General features: G+C 55.8%; 1 protein-coding gene across 1 annotated transcript in view; it reads left to right on the plus strand.

Annotated features, from left to right (window-relative positions):
- The first annotated feature begins 1,120 nt into the window (after positions 1 to 1,120).
- The window catches only part of MOGAT2 (monoacylglycerol O-acyltransferase 2), a 53,884-nt gene continuing 35,393 nt past the window's right edge, over positions 1,121 to 19,611 (plus strand). Inside the window, exons 1-2 of the mRNA XM_038368357.2 lie at positions 1,121 to 1,490; positions 18,319 to 18,497. Of these exons, the coding sequence (XP_038224285.1) occupies positions 1,397 to 1,490; positions 18,319 to 18,497 (273 nt within the window). The 5' untranslated portion in view covers positions 1,121 to 1,396. The remainder of the gene's footprint in view (positions 1,491 to 18,318; positions 18,498 to 19,611) is intronic.

The following is a 19,611-nucleotide window of genomic DNA, read 5'->3' on the forward strand; positions in this document are numbered from 1 at the left end:
AAGTTACAGAGAATCCACCATTTACCCTAGTTTAAACCTGCAAATGGCCCATGCCCCATTCTGCAGAGGAAGGCAAAAAAAACCCCCAGGGTCTCCGCCAATCTGACCCTGGGAAACATTCCTTCCTGACCCCAAATATGGTGATCAGTTAGACTCTGAGCATGTGGGCAAGACCCAGGACCCAGACACCTGGGAAAGAATTCTTTGTAGTAACTCAGAGCCCTCCCCATCTAGTGTCCCATCACCGGCCCTTGGGGATTTTTGCTACTGGCAGTCTTTTGTAGTTCTGCTAACCTCCCTACCAATCTCCCCCTCCAGCTGCAGTAGCCATGAAAGATCCAGTCCCTTATCTACAAGGTATACCTTTTAAAATCAGATTCATCACCTCCAAAGCAACAGAGCTTCTCGCCTCTGCCCAGCAGACTGTAACACCCTCAGCTGTTGTATCTTCCTCATTTTATAATATTGTCTCCCTGCATTTGCCTTGCTCTAAAAGAAGAGATAGCTGGATTTTCAGCTTCCAAAGCTGCACTGCTGGAGGAGAATTTTGCATGGGTCCTTCAGCTACATACAGTCTGCAAATACAGGAGCCCTTGACAGTGCAAACAATGGACCTGCCTGTGCTTGTCCCTTCTATAATAAGAGAAAAGAAAACCAAAAACAATTCTCATTTACAGTTGTCATGGAGCGTTGTATGGGGAGAAAGAAAAGTCTCTCTCCCTGGCTCGCTCTCTCTCTCTCACACAGAGAGAGAGAGAGAGAGAGAGAGAGTGCTCCAGAGACCAAGTCCCTTCCTAGAAGCAGATGCACAGCTGAGTCTTCAAGCAGCTGGAGGGAAGAAACTCCCCCAGTAAATAGGGACACACATGAATTAAAGGTCAGATCAGGGTCCTAAAGAGAGCCTATTTCAAGGATAGGTTTCAGAGTAGCAGCCGTGTTAGTCTGTATTCGCAAAAAAAAAAAAGAGTACTTGTGGCACCTTAGAGATTAACAAATGTATTTGAGCATAAGCTTTCATGAGCTACAGCTCACGAAAGCTTATGCTCAAATAAATTTGTTAGTCTCTAAGGTGCCACAAGTACTCCTTTTCTTATTTCAAGGATGATGAGTAGGAGGTAAAATTGTGAAACCCTGGGTGATTGGCTGGTTTTTGTTTGTTTATTTGTTGAGGGCTTTGATTTAGAGTCCCTGTCTACTCCCAGAGAACATTCTTCTACTCACGCTCCCTGAAATGGGCTGGGCTTGCTGATCACAAGATTACCAACCTCTGTACTCACTGTATGTTGCACAACTTGCTGTACTGTAAGGCGGTGTAAATACATGCAAAAGACTTTGCTCTCTGCTTTTCCCACTTGAAGAAAGTCCTGTGCCTTTTGAATCACACACTTGGTCCAAGATGAAGGTTGAATTTGCTCCTCTCTCTATTCCTTTAAAGAGAAGGCTTCAGACTGCTTCAGTAGTTCACTGGGTCTTCAGTTTCCTGGGACTAGGTAAGATTTATTTTAATGTCTCTCTAGAGAAAAGTGCTATCCAAGCATCTTACAGAGGAAGAAAGAGCCTGTGACCCACATTACAGATGGGGAAACTGAGGCACAGAAATTAACCTCTCACACCAATACAGTGGCAGAGCTGGGAACAGAACCCAAGCCCACCAATGCCTATCAGCTAGCCGCTGCACAATGCTGCCTCCTTACAGTGCGAGCAGCAATACACGTGTGCAGAGAGAAGCTGCGGACACCCCCACATCTATCCCTTACCAGACTCTAAACATTCTGTAGGTTAGGAAGGCAGGATAGCATATCTCAGAATATGTTTACTAATAACGAAGAGGAGTGGAAAGTTAAGTCCTTTCTTTGGACACAAATGACGCTGCTCTTAATTTGGATACTGTGCCCAGACACGGGTGTGTTAGGAAGAGTCTGTCTTGCAGCCTGTAAATTGCATTTGCCTCTGCACTCTGCCTTGTTTCTGTTATCACTACCCAAACAGCACAGTCCCCGGATTTACTTAGCACTCCCTTTCTGGGCCTTTGCCTTATTTAGGGATTTATTTAAAAAAATCCCTACAAGCTAAGAACAGAGACTTGGTGTAGTATGCATCTCCGAGCCACTCTCAGTCACACTCCCACTTCTTACTCAGAGCTGGCCTCTAAGTTATCCTTTCACCTCCTTAGGCTTGCCTTTTTGCTTGTCTAATTACACACATGCTCGGTGCTACTCATAAAAATGCAACCCTGATGACCACAATGCCTGGACTCGAGTTAGTCGTAGGAGCGTCTACAAAAATGCATTATGGCCGAAGGATGTAGAAGCTGGTCTGCCTGCACTGAGCAGCAGAGTTCTTTGTTTAGATAAACAAACAAACAAAAAAAAAAAGGCAGTTTCTGAGGAAACCCAGCTTGGGCAAGGAACTCATTCAAAAGTTCTGAAGCTCAGAAAACCTATTATCGTGCAGCTAACAGATTAAATTAAATAATAATGGAAACGAGATGGAGAGACTTGCCGTTTTATTAAGGCAGTATTGTTCAATGGACAGAACATGGGTGTGGGAGTCAGGAGATGTGGGGCCAGATTCTCAGCTGGTGTAAGGTAGTTCTGCTGCTTTATACCAGTTCAAGATCTGGCCCCTAGGTTCAGCCACAAGATCAGGAATAAACTGGACCACAGTCCCACTGGCCAAGCCATTTAACCTTCCTGTATCTCAGTGTCTATAGGAAGTGGCTAACTTATTGTGGCAGATGCAATATGACTGTGCCCTGGATACAAAGAGGCACAGCAAAGGTTCTTTGGGCAGAGAACTGGGGTCTTGCAGGGAATGCAGACCTGCAAGGGAAGCAAAGGCTGAGGTTTCATTTTGTTGTTAACCCTCTGGCATGGCTATGTTTGGACTCAATGCTGTGTGATCCATAGCATCGGCCCCTTTATATTGTACCAGGCACACCAACGGCCCCTAAAGCCACCCTAACTGGACAATTAATCCTTCCCCTTTCCCCTACAGCTCTGAAGAATGCTTAGGTGGTGCAGAGCTGACATGGCCAGCCCTACACCATCCCAGCATGTGTGGTGTTTCAGTGCATGTCAGAGCAATGCTGGGCAATCGCTCTATTGCCTTGCGCCTGCTCTAATTTGCCAAGTGCTGGTTTAATGTCTATTGTATCCTGGGGAACCCAGGAATACAAGGGTGGTGTACAGTTCCCTTTCCCCCTCCAGGTTCTGCACAAAATACAGCTCCACTGGACCCAGTGTGTCTAGGTTCTGTTCAGAGAAGTTTCTCTCCCCCATTTGTAAAATGGTGGGTTTCAGAGTAGCAGCCATGTTAGTCTGTATTCGCAAAAAGAAAAGGAGTACTTGTGGCACCTTAGAGACTAACACATTTATTTGAGCATAAGCTTTCGTGAGCTACAGCTCACTTCATCGGATGCATTCCACCAATTGCATCCGATGAAGTGAGCTGTAGCTCACGAAAGCTTATGCTCAAATAAATTTGTTAGTCGCTAAGGTGCCACAAGTATTCCTTTTCTTTTTTGTAAGATGATGGGCAACCTTCCTCCAACTGAGCTAAATAGCTCAATGATTGTAAAGCACTTGGAGTTCCCCCTGTAAGAGGTGATATATTTGAGGGTTTTAACCATACATTGGTAACCAAGTTGCACTTTAAGTACAAGTGGAGTTCTCTAATCAGTGACAGGAACAAATTTTGCTCTTATTTCATGCTGGTGTAAATCAAGAGCGAACCTGCTCAAATCAATAGAGTTATGATGGTTTAGACCCGACAAGTGAACAGAATGAGCTCCCTTGACTTCCAAGGAGTTACTTCTGGATCACACGGTTGTAAGGATAGAGCTGGTCAAAACTCAGAGTTTCAATTCTGAGAGAAATGCTGAAGTTTGTTATTGTTCCAAACTGAAATTTCCGGGGGGCAAGAGGGTGGGGAATCAAATAGTTGAAAAAAAAGTTGGTTTGGGGGTCAAACAAAAATGTTTTCTTTAGATTTTCACTTCATAGCTCATATTATATATATAAATATGCATGCACATACACACACACAAGCACCCCATAAAAAAAACAAGATGTTCCAAAAAAAGTGTCAGAAGGGAACCTTTCAACATGGCTGAAATGCCGACAGTTTCACACCCTCCCATTCCCCCCACACAGAACGTTGTTGACATCAGAACTTTCCGCGGGAACACATCAGTTTTGACAAGCCAGCATTTTCCGATGGAAAAATATTCAGCCAGAAATTTTTTAATGAGTTCTATACAAGGCCATTACCCTGTAAGGTGCTGTGTGCTCCCAGCCAAGGTGGCTTAGTACCACCCAAACTCACAAGATCAGGCTCTAAATGAGCAGAGTTTGGTCCCTGGCTGCTAATCTCTGGCCTAGAAAGGTTCAAGGTTTGGCCCTGAGATAAGGACTCTCCAAGGTACAGTCAATCTGTGCCAGGCATTTGCACAGACCTTTAGCTGGAGAGCCAGAAATCAGCCATTCAGCTTTACCTCTTCTGGTAGCTGTTGCTATGGTTATGCAAATGAACCAATGAGAGGAGAAGGGGGCAGCTGGAAAGTAAGAGGAACCATTCTTTCTCAAGAGGGGTGCTGGATAGCTCAGCTCATGAATGGCACAGCCAGATCCCAGGGGCTGGGTCAGCCCTGGGGGTAGAGTCTGCTGCAGTTTCTTTTTCAACAAGCAGACATGATCTGCATCTCCACGAGGCTGAGAGAGAAAGAAAAAGAGAAAGAGAGGCACGTGAGAGAGAGTGTGTGTGATGAACATTGAGGTCCTGCTTGCTTTAGAAGCAGAAAAAGCTTGGGAGGCACAAAGCTTGTTGGGGGAGCATGTGGAATAACAGTTTGCACCTCTCCCATCCGACGCTTACAGCCTCAAGGGCTGCCCTAGCATGTGCCCCATCTGCCTGGAGTTTTGCAGGGCTCCAGAGTCAGCAGAACCCAGCTCCATTCTCATTTACCCCTCTGCCCCTTTCAGCCTGTCTCTGCTCCAGCGCCTTGGCAGTGGCGGTTCTGCGCCTGGACACAGGGGCATCTGCATCATGTGGCTCCCTCCAATGCATCCTGGCACTTGCCCTGTGACGCAAAACTTGGGGGAAGTGGTAAATGATGAAGAGGACAGGGCACTGATGCAGAGTGGTAAACTGCCACAAGCCAATGACATTCATTTTAATACAGCTAAATGTGAGTGGATACAAAGACTGTAGGCCACACTTACACAATAGGGGACTCTATCCGGGAAGCAGTGACTCTGAAAAAGATTTGGGGGCCCTGGTGGATAATTAGCTGAACATGAGCCCCCCATGATGCTGTAACCAAAAGAGCTAATTCGACCCTGGGATCCAGAAACAGGGGAATCTTGAGTACGTGTAGAGAGGCACTGTATTTGTATTTGGCACTGGTGTGACTGCTGCTGGAACACTGTCAGTTCTGGTGCCCACAATTCAAGAAGGATGTTGACAAATTGGAAAGGGTGTAGAGAAGAATCACGAGATGCTTAAAGGTTTCAGAGTAGCAGCCGTGTTAGTCTGTATTCGCAAAAAGAAAAGGAGTACTCGTGGCACCTTAGAGACTAACAAATTTATTTGAGCATAAGCTTTCGTGAGCTACAGCTCACTTCATCGGAATGCATCCGATGAAGTGAGCTGTAGCTCACGAAAGCTTATGCTCAAATAAATTTGTTAGTCACTAAGGTGCCACAAGTCTTCCTTTTCTTTTTGAGATGCTTAAAGACTTAGAAAATGTGCCTTATAGTGATGGATCTCCTTGAGCCTATCTATTTTGCTTAACAAAGAGAAGGTTAGGAGGTTACTTGAGGAGGAGGTTACCAATATTTCATAATGGGCTTTTCAATCTGGCACCTTATAATAACCTGGTCCCACAGGCAAGGGGAGAATATGGATCCCTTTTGCGTGGTCACCTAAATGCTCAGGGGGGCAGAGTGGACAGAGTCATGGTTCCATGATGTGTACACACACATGCAACAAATAGAGCTCCAGGAGGAATTATGCCTCTGTGCTTCCCACTTCTCCATCTGGGGCAGTGCCCTATTATGGGCAGCATGCTCTAACCCTAAGGCATTACAGGCACTACAGCCTGGGCACCTTTAAGGGCTAGGCTCTAGACTCGGACAGAACTGCTGTATGGGAAACTGGAGTTCAGTGCAGAATGTTTTACAAGCACATGCAATAGTAAGCTAAGGTAGAGTCCGGTAGGGTACAGCACCTATTCTGCACAAATAATCTATTAACAAAAAAAAAAAAAAACCCTCCTGAGCCTAAATAACAGGCATTAATCATCATGAGACATAACTGCAAGAATAAATCTAACTTTACTGATCAGCAACTGCTTCTGGCCAAGAAGAATACTGCCTCCTTGTAATACGTACTTTGGGCTGTGTGCAGTAAAATAAAAAGGTAATTAGATATTATGCAATTTTGCAGCAGGCTTGTTTGCATGGCTCAGAGGTGTATTAAGAGCATGGCCAATTTAATGTCGATATTGGGCTTTTGTACAACATCTTGTCCCCAGCGCCTAATTTAGCTTTGGGTGCTGTTTTCACAACGTGTTATAAGCAGTGCATGCACTTGAGTTGTGAAAGGTCATTTGTAATATTTAATTTCAACGTGATTGTCAGGTTGAAAGGTCCTGGCTCATTCTACCCTGGATTATTACATGAGATTCCCATTGAATTCTGTGGAGCATCTGTAGCTCTGCAATGGTCTGGTCTATTTATTTTTTTGTGCACTGCATTTCTGTGTGCCTAGGCATCTTGTCTGCTGGAGGCCATTGTATTCAGTTTAGATGGACACACTCCAGCCTGCAGCATCTGCTCTAGGAAATTTCATAGTCCTATTTCAGCTCTATGCAGAGTTAGATAACATGGGGCTGCTAAAATGCTTATGCTAGGTCTACATTAGAGCTTATTTAATTGGTAGCACCTGTGCTTACAACTGCAGAGCTGTTTGTCAGTGTCTACATGGCTTTGCAGTCATTTTGCCTGAAGATACGACTGCACTTTGTGCACACACAAAAAGAGAACCGCAGAGCAGTGCAGACGTCTCCTGGTTAAGAAAAACCAAACAAGAACGAGCTACAGTGATGTCAAGAGAGCACTGTGTGCGTCTCCTCTAGCAAGATGCATCTGAAAGGAACTCAAGATGGCAATTACTGCCAGCTGACTGCTATAAGGGTGAAGATCTAGTATACAGGGCATAAGATCCATCCACATACACCACAATTTCAGTAGAAGCCTGTTACACAGTACACAGGAGACTGCAGCAGCATAAACTTTGAAGAAGTTCTTATGTTATCAATCACACCCTTACTGGGTCCTTACCTATGTGCCTGGGCCCAGTGACTGGCCGCATGACTAGATATGCACAGGACCATAATTTGGATTTTCTGATAGAACTTTATATATATACTGATGATAGCACGTTATTTTTATTGTCTGTTGACTTCTTGAGCTTTGCTCCGAAGCTCGACAGCTCGGTAGTTTGTCCTCCTGCAGGAGAGCAGGAAAAGCAGGAAAAGCAAGTGTTGTGTTTGGGCTGCACAGTGTAGAACAATGGTTGGGATTGGTTGGTTTTTTTTTTGTTTTTTTTTTAAAAGTGTTTTCAGATTTAAAAAAAAATCCTAGAAAGGTTTTACACATTGACTCCCCCTCCCAATCACACCCAAATTCCATTTTCATACAACCCTCCTTCCCCACCCCTGCCCCAGATACAGTCATGTAGGGGACTGAAGGTAGCAAGCAACCTGTGGGCTACAACCGGTACTCCAGCCTATGACCCAGAATAGCCACTGTACTCTCTGTTCCAGCTGTGGGCGGGGTAAGGCCACTTGATCAGCACATGTGGATTCAGAGGCCCTCCCCACCCAACAGCTCCCTCCATGCTGGCACAGTGGAAACCAGCATAAGGGGTGAGAGCCCATGCAATAGGGCCATTGGCACCTGCCCACTTCTGGGAGGGCAATGCAGGGGATTAAGTGGTGCAGAAGGTCTTGGGCCAATCAAGTTTTGCGGAAGCAAAATAAAGACTAAACTTTGGGCCTAGCCCATCTGATAATGGTGGTAGATTACTTAGGGTCAGCGTCCAATAGCTACAGAGCATTCCTTGTGACAGACACTGCATTGCCAACCTCAAGAGATCAAAAGACATGAGACTGGCATCAAATTGTGGGGTTTGTATGTATGTCTTTTGACTTTTTAACTCCCCTGTACTCCTCTGCCGGTGCATGCGTGATAATTGCAGGTTGAAAAAAAAAATCAACCTTTAATGCACATAAAAGTGCTGCCTCTCCCTGGCTGCTTGGATGGAGATTCTGCTTAGTCTTGTCTCACCCCTAAAATCCCTTTCGTCTTACTGTCTGACTTGCCCCCTCCTGGTGTATTTCCTTTGGTCAGAGAAGGGCTGGATGGTCAATCGGTTTAGAACCACTGACCTAAATTAATGCATCATTATTCACAGATAAATGTGTTACTTTTTAGGGCTGATGAGTTAGACATTAATTTAAAGTTTCTTTTAATATGAGTATCATTCATGGAGTATCACAGCAAAGACAATATGGGATTGGCTTAGCCTTTTACACTTCCCAGGCTGCCCCACCCCATCCCCCCACTTTTTTGCCTAAGACCCTCCCCCCCACCCCAGCCTTAACCCTGTCTCCCGCAGTCCAGAACCCCCCTCCCTGACTTCCCCTGAACACCCCCTCCCAGCCTGCCTCCCCCCTGCTCCCTCCCCGCTCCCTCCCCCGGTATGCTGTCACATATGCTGTACCAGATACAGACTAGCTACAGAGCTTGCTCATGCGCACCAGAAGCGTTCCTCATAAGATCCCATAATGCGCAGCCAGGTGTGGCTGTTGGCTGAGATGAGCTTAAATAAGGTATTTTACACTCAGCACCACCTAGTGGGTGAAAAGTATAACACACTTTAGCATTTCATTACAACTGTCCTCCCTTCTTGTCCTCTGGAACCCCCCCTTCCACTGCCCTCACCCTCTCCTCACTCCCCCTCCTCTCGCACCCCCCTTCCAGTCCCCTCACCCACTCCTGTCTCCCCCTCCTCTTCAACCCCTCCATCCACTCCCCTCCCCACCCCTCCCTCCCCCTCCTCTCGAACCCCCTTCCACTCCCCTCACCCACTCCTGTCTCCCCCTCCTCTCGAACCCCCCTTCCACTCCCCTCCCAACCCCTCCCTCTCCCTCCTCAACCCCCCATCCGCTCCCCTTGCCACTCCTCCTCTGAGCCCGCCTTCACTCCCCACACCTCCTGCCCCCTCCTTTGGAGCTCACCCTTCCACTCCCCTTCCCACTCCTCTCAAACCCCCCTCCCACTCCCCTCACCTCCCTCCCTCTCCCTCCTCTCCAACCGCCCTTCCCACTCCCCTCACCACCCTCCCTCTCCCTCCTCTCCAACCCCCCTTCCCACTCCCCTCACCACCCTCCCTCTCCCTCCCCTCTAACCCCCCTTCCCACTCCCCTCACCACGCTCCTTCTCCCTCCCCTCTAACCCCCCTTCCCACTCCCCTCACCTCCCTCCCTCTCCCTCCTCTCTAACCCCCCTTCCCACTCCCCTCACCTCCCTCCCTCTCCCTCCTCTCTAACCCCCCTTCCCACTCCCCTCACCACCCTCCCTCTCCCTCCCCTCTAACCCCCCTTCCCACTCCCCTCACCACGCTCCTTCTCCCTCCCCTCTAACCCCCCTTCCCACGCCCCTCACCACCCTCCCTCTCCCTCCTCTCTAACCCCCCTTCCCACTCCCCTCCCCACCCTCCCTCTCCCTCCCCTCTAACCCCCCTTCCCACGCCCTCACCACCCTCCCTCTCCCTCCTCTCTAACCCCCCTTCCCACTCCCCTCCCCACCCTCCCTCTCCCTCCTCTCCAACCCCCCTTCCCACGCCCCTCACCACCCTCCCTCTCCCTCCTCTCTAACCCCCCTTCCCACTCCCCTCACCTCCCTCCCTCTCCCTCCTCTCTAACCCCCCTTCCCACTCCCCTCACCACCCTCCCTCTCCCTCCCCTCTAACCCCCCTTCCCACTCCCCTCACCACGCTCCTTCTCCCTCCCCTCTAACCCCCCTTCCCACGCCCCTCACCACCCTCCCTCTCCCTCCTCTCTAACCCCCCTTCCCACTCCCCTCCCCACCCTCCCTCTCCCTCCCCTCTAACCCCCCTTCCCACGCCCTCACCACCCTCCCTCTCCCTCCTCTCTAACCCCCCTTCCCACTCCCCTCCCCACCCTCCCTCCTCTCTAACCCCCCTTCCCACGCCCCTCACCACCCTCCCTCTCCCTCCTCTCTAACCCCCCTTCCCACTCTCCTCACCACCCTCCCTCTCCCTCCTCTCTAACCCCCCTTCCCACTCCCCTCACCTCCCTCCCTCTCCCTCCCCTCTAACCCCCCTTCCCACTCCCCTCCCCACCCTCCCTCTCCCTCCCCTCTAACCCCCTTCCCACTCCCCTCACCTCCCTCCCTCTCCCTCCCCTCTAACCCCCTTCCCACTCCCCTCCCCACCCTCCCTCTCCCTCCCCTCTAACCCCCCTTCCCACGCCCCTCACCACCCTCCCTCTCCCTCCTCTCTAACCCCCCTTCCCATTCCCCTCACCACCCTCCCTCTCCCTCCTCTCCAACCCCCCTTCCCACTCCCCTCACCACCCTCCCTCTCCCTCCTCTCCACCCCCCTTCCCACTCCCCTCCCCACCCTCCCTCCTCTCTAACCCCCCTTCCCACTCCCCTCCCCACCCTCCCTCTCCCTCCCCTCTAACCCCCCTTCCCACTCCCCTCCCCACCCTCCCTCTCCCTCCTCTCTAACCCCCTTCCCACTCCCCTCCCCACCCTCCCTCTCCCTCCCCTCTAACCCCCCCTTCCCACTCCCCTCCCCACCCTCCCTCTCCCTCCTCTCTAACCCCCTTCCCACTCCCCTCCCCACCCTCCCTCTCCCTCCTCTCTAACCCCCTTCCCACTCCCCTCCCCACCCTCCCTCTCCCTCCCCTCTAACCCCCCTTCCCACTCCCCTCACCACCCTCCCTCTCCCTCCCCTCTAACCCCCTTCCCATTCCCCTCACCACCCTCCCTCTCCCTCCTCTCCAACCCCCCTTCCCACTCCCCTCCCCACCCTCCCTCTCCCTCCCCTCTAACCCCCCTTCCCACTCCCCTCACCACCCTCCCTCTCCCTCCCCTCTAACCCCCCTTCCCATTCCCCTCCCCACCCTCCCTCTCCCTCCCCTCTAACCCCCCTTCCCATTCCCCTCACCACCCTCCCTCTCCCTCCCCTCTAACCCCCCTTCACACTCCCCTCACCACCCTCCCTCTCCCTCCCCTCTAACCCCCCTTCCCACTCCCCTCCCCACCCTCCCTCTCCCTCCCCTCTAACCCCCCTTCCCACTCCCCTCACCACCCTCCCTCTCCCTCCCCTCTAACCCCCCTTCCCACTCCCCTCCCCACCCTCCCTCTCCCTCCTCTCTAACCCCCCTTCCCACTCCCCTCCCCACCCTCCCTCTCACTCCTCTCCAACCCCCCATCCCACTCCTCTCACCACCCTCCCTCTCCCTCCTCTCCAACCCCCCATCCCACTCCCCTCACCACCCTCCCTCCTCTCCAACCCCCCATCCCACTCCTCTCACCACCCTCCCTCTCCCTCCCCTCTAACCCCCCTTCCCACTCCCCTCCCCACCCTCCCTCTCCCTCCTCTCTAACCCCCCTTCCCACTCTCCTCACCACCCTCCCTCTCCCTCCTCTCTAACCCCCCCTCCCACTCCCCTCACCACCCTCCCTCTCCCTCCTCTCCAACCCCCTTCCCACTCCCCTCACCACCCTCCCTCTTCCTCCTCTCCAACCCCCCTTCCCACTCCCCTCACCACCCTCCCTCTCCCTCCTCTCTAACCCCCCCTTCCCACTCCCCTCACCACCCTCCCTCTCCCTCCTCTCTATCCCCCCTTCCCACTCCCCTCACCACCCTCCCTCTCCCTCCTCTCTAACCCCCCCTCCCACTCCCCTCCCCACCCTCCCTCTCCCTCCCCTCTAACCCCCCTTCCCATTCCCCTCACCACCCTCCCTCTCCCTCCCCTCTAACCCCCCTTCCCACTCCCCTCACCACCCTCCCTCTCCCTCCTCTCTAACCCCCCTTCCCACTCCCCTCCCCACCCTCCCTCTCCCTCCTCTCCAACCCCCCTTCCCACGCCCCTCACCACCCTCCCTCTCCCTCCTCTCTAACCCCCCCCTTCCCACTCCCCTCACCACCCTCCCTCTCCCTCCTCTCTATCCCCCCTTCCCACTCCCCTCACCACCCTCCCTCTCCCTCCTCTCTAACCCCCCCTCCCACTCCCCTCCCCACCCTCCCTCTCCCTCCCCTCTAACCCCCCTTCCCATTCCCCTCACCACCCTCCCTCTCCCTCCCCTCTAACCCCCCTTCCCATTCCCCTCACCACCCTCCCTCTCCCTCCCCTCTAACCCCCCTTCCCACTCCCCTCCCCACCCTCCCTCTCCCTCCTCTCTAACCCCCCTTCCCACTCTCCTCACCACCCTCCCTCTCCCTCCCCTCTAACCCCCCCTTCCCACTCCCCTCCCCACCCTCCCTCTCCCTCCCCTCTAACCCCCCTTCCCACTCCCCTCCCCACCCTCCCTCTCCCTCCTCTCTAACCCCCCTTCCCACTCCCCTCCCCACCCTCCCTCTCCCTCCCCTCTAACCCCCCTTCCCACTCCCCTCCCCACCCTCCCTCTCCCTCCTCTCCAACCCCCCTTCCCACTCCCCTCACCACCCTCCCTCTCCCTCCCCTCTAACCCCCCTTCCCACTCCCCTCACCACCCTCCCTCTCCCTCCTCTCCAACCCCCCTTCCCACTCCCCTCCCCACCCTCCCTCTCCCTCCTCTCCAACCCCCCTTCCCACTCCCCTCCCCACCCTCCCTCTCCCTCCCCTCTAACCCCCCTTCCCACTCCCCTCCCCACCCTCCCTCTCCCTCCCCTCTAACCCCCCTTCCCACTCCCCTCCCCACCCTCCCTCTCCCTCCTCTCCAACCCCCCTTCCCACTCCCCTCCCCACCCTCCCTCTCCCTCCTCTCCAACCCCCCTTCCCACTCCCCTCCCCACCCTCCCTCTCCCTCCCCTCTAACCCCCTTCCCACTCCCCTCCCCACCCTCCCTCTCCCTCCCCTCTAACCCCCCTTCCCACTCCCCTCCCCCACCCTCCCTCTCCCTCCCCTCTAACCCCCCTTCCCACTCCCCTCCCCACCCTCCCTCTCCCTCCTCTCCAACCCCCCTTCCCACGCCCCTCACCACCCTCCCTCTCCCTCCTCTCTAACCCCCTTCCCACTCCCCTCCCCACCCTCCCTCTCCCTCCTCTCTAATGCCCCTTCCCACTCCCCTCCCCACCCTCCCTCTCCCTCCCCTCTAACCCCCCTTCCCACTCCCCTCACCACCCTCCCTCTCCCTCCTCTCTAACCCCCTTCCCACTCCCCTCCCCACCCTCCCTCTCCCTCCTCTCCAACCCCCCTTCCCACTCCCCTCCCCACCCTCCCTCTCCCTCCTCTCTAACGCCCCTTCCCACTCCCCTCCCCACCCTCCCTCTCCCTCCCCTCTAACCCCCCTTCCCACGCCCCTCACCACCCTCCCTCTCCCTCCTCTCTAACCCCCTTCCCACTCCCCTCCCCACCCTCCCTCTCCCTCCCCTCTAACCCCCTCTTTCCACTCCCCTCACCACCCTCCCTCTCCCTCCCCTCTAACCCCCCTTCCCACTCCCCTCCCCACCCTCCCTCTCCCTCCTCTCTAACCCCCCCTCCCACTCCCCTCACCACCCTCCCTCTCCCTCCTCTCTAACCCCCTTCCCACTCCCCCTCCCCACCCTCCCTCTCCCTCCCCTCTAACCCCCCCTTCCCATTCCCCTCACCACCCTCCCTCTCCCTCCTCTCCAACCCCCCTTCCCACTCCCCTCCCCACCCTCCCTCTCCCTCCTCTCCAACCCCCCTTCCCACTCCCCTCCCCACCCTCCCTCTCCCTCCTCTCTAACCCCCCTTCCCACTCCCCTCACCACCCTCCCTCTCCCTCCTCTCCAACCCCCCATCCCACTCCTCTCACCACCCTCCCTCTCCCTCCTCTCCAACCCCCTTCCCACTCCCCTCACCACCCTCCCTCTCCCTCCTCTCTAACCCCCCCTTCCCACTCCCCTCACCACCCTCCCTCTCCCTCCTCTCCAACCCCCCTTCCCACTCCCCTCCCCACCCTCCCTCTCCCTCCTCTCCAACCCCCCATCCCACTCCCCTCACCACCCTCCCTCTCCCTCCTCTCTATCCCCCCTTCCCACTCCCCTCACCACCCTCCCCTCTCCTCCTCTCTATCCCCCCCTTCCCACGCCCCTCACCACCCTCCCTCTCCCTCCCCTCTAACCCCCTTCCCACTCCCCTCCCCACCCTCCCTCTCCCTCCCCTCCAACCCCCCTTCCCACTCCCCTCCCCACCCTCCCTCTCCCTCCTCTCTAACCCCCCTTCCCACTCCCCTCCCCACCCTCCCTCCCCTCTAACCCCCCTTCCCATTCCCCTCACCACCCTCCCTCTCCCTCCTCTCCAACCCCCCTTCCCATTCCCCTCACCACCCTCCCTCTCCCTCCTCTCCAACCCCCCTTCCCACTCCCCTCCCCACCCTCCCTCCTCTCTAACCCCCCTTCCCACTCCCCTCCCCACCCTCCCTCTCCCTCCCCTCTAACCCCCCTTCCCATTCCCCTCACCACCCTCCCTCTCCCTCCCCTCTAACCCCCCATCCCACTCCCCTCCCCACCCTCCCTCCTCTCTAACCCCCCTTCCCACTCCCCTCCCCACCCTCCCTCTCCCTCCTCTCCAACCCCCCTTCCCACGCCCCTCACCACCCTCCCTCTCCCTCCTCTCTAACCCCCTTCCCACTCCCCTCCCCACCCTCCCTCTCCCTCCTCTCTAACGCCCCTTCCCACTCCCCTCCCCACCCTCCCTCTCCCTCCCCCTCTAACCCCCCTTCCCACTCCCCTCACCACACCTCCCTCTCCCTCCTCTCTAACCCCCTTCCCACTCCCCTCCCCACCCTCCCTCTCCCTCCTCTCCAACCCCCCTTCCCACTCCCCTCACCACCCTCACTCTCCCTCCTCTCTAACGCCCCTTCCCACTCCCCTCCCCACCCTCCCTCTCCCTCCCCTCTAACCCCCCTTCCCACGCCCCTCACCACCCTCCCTCTCCCTCCTCTCTAACCCCCTTCCCACTCCCCTCCCCACCCTCCCTCTCCCTCCCCTCTAACCCCCTCTTTCCACTCCCCTCACCACCCTCCCTCTCCCTCCCCTCTAACCCCCCTTCCCACTCCCCTCCCCACCCTCCCTCTCCCTCCTCTCTAACCCCCCCTCCCACTCCCCTCACCACCCTCCCTCTCCCTCCTTTCTAACCCCCTTCCCACTCCCCTCCCCACCCTCCCTCTCCCTCCCCTCTACCCCCCTTCCCATTCCCCTCACCACCCTCCCTCTCCCTCCTCTCCAACCCCCCTTCCACTCCCCTCCCCACCCTCCCTCTCCCTCCTCTCTAACCCCCCTTCCCACTCCCCTCACCACCCTCCCTCTCCCTCCTCTCCAACCCCCCATCCCACTCCTCTCACCACCCTCCCTCTCCCTCCTCTCCAACCCCCTTCCCACTCCCCTCACCACCCTCCCTCTCCCTCCTCTCTAACCCCCCCTTCCCACTCCCCTCCCCACCCTCCCTCTCCCTCCTCTCCAACCCCCCATCCCACTCCCCTCACCACCCTCCCTCTCCCTCCTCTCTATCCCCCCTTCCCACTCCCCTCACCACCCTCCCTCTCCCTCCTCTCTATCCCCCCTTCCCACGCCCCTCACCACCCTCCCTCTCCCTCCCCTCTAACCCCCTTCCCACTCCCCTCCCCACCCTCCCTCTCCCTCCCCTCCAACCCCCCTTCCCACTCCCCTCCCCACCCTCCCTCTCCCTCCTCTCTAACCCCCCTTCCCACTCCCCTCCCCACCCTCCCTCCTCTCTAACCCCCCTTCCCACTCCCCTCCCCATCCTCCCTCTCCCTCCCCTCTAACCCCCCTTCCCATTCCCCTCACCACCCTCCCTCTCCCTCCTCTCCAACCCCCCTTCCCATTCCCCTCACCACCCTCCCTCTCCCTCCTCTCCAACCCCCCTTCCCACTCCCCTCCCCACCCTCCCTCCTCTCTAACCCCCCTTCCCACTCCCCTCCCCACCCTCCCGCTCCCTCCCCTCTAACCCCCCTTCCCATTCCCCTCACCACCCTCCCTCTCCCTCCCCTCTAACCCCCCATCCCACTCCCCTCCCCACCCTCCCTCCTCTCTAACCCCCCTTCCCACGCCCCTCACCACCCTCCCTCTCCCTCCTCTCCAACCCCCCCTTCCCACTCCCCTCACCACCCTCCCTCTCCCTCCTCTCTAACCCCCTTCCCACTCCCCTCCCCACCCTCCCTCCTCTCTAACCCCCTTCCCACTCCCCTCCCCACCCCTCCCTCTCCCTCCTCTCAAACCCCCCATCCGCTTCCCTTGCCACTCCTCCTCTGAGCCCCCCTTCCACTCCCCACACCTCCCTCCCCCTCCTTTGGAGCTCAGCCTTGCACTCCCCTTCCCACTCCTCTCAAACCCCCCTCCCACTCCCCTCACCATCCTCCCTCTCCCTCCTCTCCAACCCCCCTTCCCACGCCCCTCACCTCCCTCCCTCTCCCTCCTCTCTAACCCTCCTTCCCACTCCCCTCACCACCCTCCTTCTCCCTCCTCTCCAACCCCCCTTCCCACTCCCCTCACCACCCTCCTTCTCCCTCCTCTCCAACCCCCCTTCCCACTCCCCTCACCACCCTCCCTCTCCCTCGTCTCTAACCCCCCTTCCCACTCCCCTCACCACCCTCCCTCTCCCTCCTCTCTATCCCCCCCTTCCCACTCCCCTCCCCACCCTCTCCCTCCTCTCTAACCCCCCTTCCCACTCCCCTCACCACCCTCCCTCTCCCTCCTCTCTAACCCCCCCCTCCCACTCCCCTCACCACCCTCCCTCTCCCTCCTCTCCAACCCCCCTTCCCACTCCCCTCCCCACCCTCCCTCTCCCTCCCCTCTAACCCCCCCTTCCCACTCCCCTCCCCACCCTCCCTCTCCCTCCCCTCTAACCCCCCTTCCCACTCCCCTCACCTCCCTCCCTCTCCCTCCTCTCTAACCCCCCCTCCCACTCCCCTCACCACCCTCCCTCTCCCTCCTCTCCAACCCTCCCTTCCCAGTCCTCTCACCATCACCACTTCCACTCCCCTCCCTCCGCCTCCTCTCAAACTCCCCCTTCCACTCCCCTTGCCGCCCCTCCCTCCCAGTCCTCTGCAACCCCCCTTCCACTCCCCTCCCTCCTGCCCCCAGTATGCCCCTGCGCCCCTTAAATCTGCCTCCTGATCCCCCTCACTCTCCCTATGCACCTTTCAGAGCATCTCCCCTGGTCCTCACAGTCCTTGTGTCCCGCCCACCCCCCGATGGTTGGCAGCCATGTGGCCTGTGGGCCTGGCTTCAAGTTCAGTGTCATGAGGGAGGTGGCAGTCAGCTTTATTAAGGGCAGTCCCCTTCCACATGCAGACAGACTGTAGGGGAGTGGCAGCTGTTAGGGACACATGGACTATTCAAAGGCTATTATATCAACTTCATAAATGTACGTATCTCTGTGGGGTAGGGGTTGTATTATAGCTCCATGGGGGAGTTGTAAGAGATTCCTGCATGAACTAAAAGTCACTTGGGGGGCAGAGAAATTAATATAAATCCTTAGTCTAGAAACCCGGCTGGAGAACCCTCCCTGCTTGGGGGAAATTGCATAGATTGGTTTGACCTGGTTGGCGAAGCCTAGCAAGCAACGACCTGAGAAGCGAGGACATTGAAACCTACCAGGGTCTCCATGTGGCAAATGGGTATTGTCTAGTGAGCATGCAGACAAGCGGTTTATTGTTTTAAGGTATGTTCTTTCTGTAATGCTTTTGTTCTGAATAAGTAGTACCTTGCTTTACAAATGCTGGCAAGTCACTGTCAGAACTCTGTCTTTGGCCCTACCAGAATTGCAGGTGCTGCCACAAAGTCAGGCCTTCTAATGGGATCACAGTGGATAGCAGCTAAATCCCTAGTCTACAGGGAAGGAATCCCAGAACTCTGCCCTGCAAAACGTGATGGGTAGAGGCCTGAGATCTGACTGAGGTGCCCTCAAGAAGGCAACAATGGCGGTCAGAGGTGCAACTGCCTTGGAAGCCAAGATATTTCTGAGTAAGTTCTTTCACCTCTTGACCCCAGCCAAGCCTGCGTTGCCCATTGACTGCCCTGTTTTTATCTCAGCACAGTGCTGCATAGCTCTCTTCATCGGCCTCTTCTTCACTCATTTGTGGCTGGTCAGCGTCCTCTATGCAACATGGTGGATTCTGGACTGGGACACGCCAAGCAAAGGTGGGCGACGAATTCACTGCGTCAGGAACAGCGTCATCTGGAGATACATGAGGGACTATTTCCCCGTCACCGTAAGTGCAACCAAAGGTAGGGTCTAATCCAGTTCCCACTGAAGTTTATGGGAAGGAAATCCCATTTTGTTCCATGGGCATTAGATCAGGCTCTTACAGCCCTGAAGAGGGGCCAAGGGATCCTAGCACTGGACCTAATAAGTCAGCACTAGATTTTACTGCTTTGTCTTTCACCGCCTGGAGGGAAGGGTGGGCTAGATTAGGGTAGAGGATAGGAGACCTAGTGCTTGACCTTGTAATAGTTGTTTAGCCAGCATTTTCAGACCCACAGACCTAAATATATCTGGCTTTAGACGCCTACCTCTTCAGTTTCACTACACCTTGGAAGGTAGGGAAATAGTCTCCCCATTTTCCATCCATGTGTGTTTAGAGTCTTGTCCTGCACCCTCTGTGGTATCTGAGCACTTTTAAGGAAGCTGAAGAACCGGGGATGCTAAGTGAAGTTACACAGCCAGTCAGGAGCTGAGATTGGACTTGAACTCAAGAGTTCCTGGCTCCTAGGTCCTGTTCTTAGAGCAATTTACAGACAAGTAGCTGGCTGGAAATTAACTGGCTTGAAGTTGAGACTGTAGCCCCCAGCTGCAGGACGGGTGTACATTTTAAATCTTAACTGGCGCTTTGTTTTACTGTTGGCTGTACAGCACCCTGAGTGCACATGGCACAACGCGCATGTGCAGAACCCATTAGAGGGCTGGCTTCAAAGTGCTTGCAGTTTCCAGGCATAAGCTGTGCAGTACAAAGCCATAGGCGCTGACTCTGTGGGTGATCCGGGGCTGGAGCACCCATGGAGAAAAATTGGTGGGTGCTCTGCATCCACCGGCAGCTCCCAGCCCCGCTCCCCCGCCCCAGCTCACCTCCGCCTCCCCTCCACCTCCACCCCTGAGCGTGCCACCGAGTCCTGCTTCTCCCCCCTCCCTCCCAACGCTTGTGCTGCGAAACAGCTGTTTCGCGCAGCAAGCACTGGGAGGGAGGGGGGAGGAGGAGGAATGCAGCGCATTCGGGGAAGAGGCGGGCCGGGATGGGGATTTGGGGAGGGGTCCAATAGGGGCAGGGAGGGGGCGGAGTCAGGGCTGGGCCAGGGGAGGCACAAGCACCCACTGGTGCCAAGGAAAGT

This window comes from Dermochelys coriacea, chromosome 1 (assembly GCF_009764565.3).
Source record: "Dermochelys coriacea isolate rDerCor1 chromosome 1, rDerCor1.pri.v4, whole genome shotgun sequence".
In the NCBI taxonomy this organism is placed as follows: Eukaryota; Metazoa; Chordata; order Testudines; family Dermochelyidae; genus Dermochelys; species Dermochelys coriacea.